The 3294-nt window shown below is 44.7% G+C and overlaps 1 protein-coding gene across 2 annotated transcripts; it reads right to left on the bottom strand.

Moving 5' to 3' along the window:
• Positions 1-283: 283 nt before the first annotated feature.
• Positions 284-3294, bottom strand: vgll3 (vestigial-like family member 3). 2 transcript variants are annotated; one of them, XM_085765456.1, is made up of 4 exons: positions 2799-3294; positions 1667-2015; positions 1016-1561; positions 284-888 (listed from the first exon to the last, which is right to left on the bottom strand). In XM_085765456.1, the coding sequence occupies exons 1-4, from the start codon at positions 2907-2909 to the stop codon at positions 848-850; spliced, it is 1047 nt and encodes a 348-aa protein (XP_085621582.1). In that variant the 5' UTR covers positions 2910-3294; the 3' UTR covers positions 284-847. The 2 variants fall into 2 exon arrangements, with proteins under 2 accessions (XP_085621582.1, XP_085621583.1); XM_085765457.1 differs by having other exon boundaries at positions 1667-2009; positions 2799-3270.

Raw genomic sequence — 3294 nt, 5'->3', positions numbered from 1 at the left:
GGAAATTAAGCAATTTGAGCAGCCCATAATATATTGGTTAGTGGTAAATTTAGTTGGAAGTGTTTACTGCTTGACCTCCTGCACATTTTATGGAAATATCACTTTTTGAAGGCTTTTTTTATCTTGCCTTCCGCCTCCAAAATGAGAGAATTGACAAAAGAATATTGAAATCCATGTGGTTATACGAGCTGTTTCCTCAGTTGTCATAAAATTACGTAACTACAGTAGCTTTCAAATTTGCATAATGCCACCCCTACACCCCCTAAAAAAGACAAAATGCCCATTTTCTTATACGGTTTAACAAATTTATATTGTACCAATATTTACATTAAACATTCCTCAATGGCAAAATAGTAAACATAGCATTCAGGCAACACATTAGCAGAAGTCATCCAGCAAATAACAACTTAGGCATAGCTTGTCAAAAAATACAAACAAACAAAAAATAAAAACATTTACAGTCAACATCAAACATTTACTGTACAAAACAAAATGTGGATCAAAATAAAGCTCTTGAAACAGAACCACTTGTTCTCACATTTGCATCAAAAGGAGTTTGTGCTGACAGAGAAGTAAAGGCCTCCCATCCTTGAAGCTAGTAGTCTGTTTTTATCGTTCTTCAAAGGCCTTGACCTGCAGCCAAAGCATTAGATCACTGTTGTTTAAGTCCAAAGCCTGAGTTCATCTCCTTAATAAGTCATGTGGACAGTGCAGGACTCATAGTCTAAGCTAACAGTTAGCGTTCTATATCTACATTTACAATACAGTGCTGGTGTTGCAGCCATACATTGATAAAGCCACATAATAGATCCTTTCATTGTGAAGCCATAGTCCATCTTTACATCAGTTAGAACCAAACTGACGTCTTTGCTTTGGTATGATCAAGAGCTGCAGAGACAGAGAGGAAGAAGACGTGTGAAATTAATATTGTGTTTATTAGACCTGTTGCACAAGTCATAAATTACAATACATATGAATTCTGACTAACATAGCTGCATTGTTTTGTGGTATCTACCTGAGTCATATGCCTCCAGAGATCCATGAAGGGTTGAAGGGGCCCAGGTGACCGAAGTGGCTGAAACAGGGCTGTTGCTGCTGGGATCCATCTCTGCCTTCACCCCCTCGTTCTGTGGGGAGCTTCCTGCATTGGCAGCTGGCTGGTTCTGGTTCCTGACACCAGGCAGCAGCAGAGGATTAAACCTGGGATCCAATGCTGGGTTGTGGGCTGGGTATGAATGGAGCATTGAGTGGTGGTGCCGGGAATGGATATGGGCGTGGGTGTGAGGGTGGTAGATGTCGTGGACATTGGGGTAGCCACTCGTGCTTTGGGGGTTGAGGCTGTAGGTCCAACTGTCTGGGAGGGTAGCTGGAGGTGGGAGGCTGGCCTGGGAGAGCACATGGCTGGCCCACAGAGCTCCATCTGGGTGGTTAAAGGAAATGGGGCTGGAGGAGAAGTCTGGGTGGACTGAGACCGATGGGAGGTGGGGGCTGCTCTGGGATGGATACGTGCTGCTGCTGTTCCAAACAGAGCCACTCGGACTCTCAGAGAGAGAACCACCATCTGAAACAAATAGATTTTAACACTTTAACATCATGATTTCAACATTTCAAGTGAGCCAGTAGGTATTTTACTGTCATATTATTTCAGATTTGCAGCAATTCTGACCTTTCCATAAGCCAGCAGTGGTTGAAGCGGGCTGCTGAGTCACTCTGATTGGCTTGGTCTCGCTGTTGAAGGTGTTGGCCTGACTCAGAGCTCGGGAGAAATGCTCATCTATCACATCCCCAATGTTGCCTTGGAAGTACGTGAACAAAACGCACCGGGAGCTTAAATACTCTGCTTCTGCTGGTTGAGTACCGTCCTTCAGCTCTGAATCGGACGCCGGTCTGCGGCCTGACTCGCCTCCAGAGCCGTGCTGGAGGCCCTGATCCCTGGAAAGCATCCCTCGTCCTCCACCTTGCTGCTGCTGCTGCTCCATACACTCCTGCATCTTACTGTAAACACTCAGCTTCCTCTGTGGGGAGAGACAGACAGAGATTACCAAACAGATCCAATCTGGAATAAACTTTAAATTCCACAAGATCAGTCAGTTAAATCAACAAAGACTCCTGGTCCAAAATCTATTTATTCAATAAAACTAAACTTTACTTTCAATACTTCATTCTTGAATAATATTCAAACTCTTCATCATCACGTATGAGTAGCTATATTTCATATGGGAGCAGCTTTAAGAGTTGTGTGAAAACGAGCGTCTTTTTTCCCATACCGCATTCCAACTATTTGTAAAGCTCAATGTGCCTCGTCCACATTCCTGAGTGACTGACTGGCTGTCATTACATCACCGTTTGACCACAGGATTAATAGTTCCGTGTCATTACGCCTGACCTGAGGTGAATGCCCAGCCCCAGACTGGAATTTGATCATTCAAAACTGAAGCTGAACTTAAGAGTTTGTGTGTAAAGAAAAAATGAGGTGATGTTCTGAGCAGAAGTCAAAAAGAATTTAGACGAGAGGCTTTTTCCAGCTTCTCTCTGGTAGTCTGGTAGACTACTTAAACATTTCTAGCGGTGCGAAGGCAGCGTATCCAGGCTTGAAATCTCGAATAGGGCAACAACTTAAATAGATACTGCGATGTTTGCTGTAAAAAATAAAGAACTCATACTTCCTATATCACATCAGCCCCTATGGCTTCTTCTCAAACCACCAATAGGCTAACAGTTTTAAAAGTCTAGCAGCTAAAGTTATTTCGTGACAGCGCTCCTCTGTAGCAGCAGAGTTTCAATGCTGAGCGTCTCACCTGTTGTTGTTGCTGATGATGGTGGTGGTTGTAGTAGGTCGCCTTGTACGCCGCTGCAGGGAGGTAGTGCGCTCCATAGCTTTGGTGGTACATCACATCCAGGCAACTCATAGCGACGGAGCGGAGCAGTTAGAAAAAGTGGAGAAAGTCGTAGGAGGAGACGCGCACACAACACAGCCGAGGGCGACTCTCCTTGAGACTTCAGACGGGTTGTACCCTCCGAGCTATCGGCGCCTCCATATATGCCCAAACGCATACAATAGCCATGTCGTCCAGTTTGCATACAGACAATGCGCCTCCCGCTGTGCGCTCCACCAGCACCACCCGGGGCCACAAAATGGATCAAATCGGTATGAAACACACACACACTGTATCCGAAAAAGAAAGAAAGAAAAAGAAATACAGCCTTTACTCTGACAAGTTTTAGACCGCTTCTGATTGGGTGAGCATTCCTTTCCCCCTTTCCCTCTTTCTGTTTTGGAGGGGAGTTATATTT

The sequence above is a fragment of the Trachurus japonicus genome, chromosome 21, assembly GCF_045865225.1.
Source record: "Trachurus japonicus isolate A0001 chromosome 21, Traja_1.0".
NCBI classification, from domain to species: Eukaryota; Metazoa; Chordata; class Actinopteri; order Carangiformes; family Carangidae; genus Trachurus; species Trachurus japonicus.
Note: the sequence above shows the minus strand (reverse complement) of the source record. Positions and strands in the feature narration are given on the sequence as shown.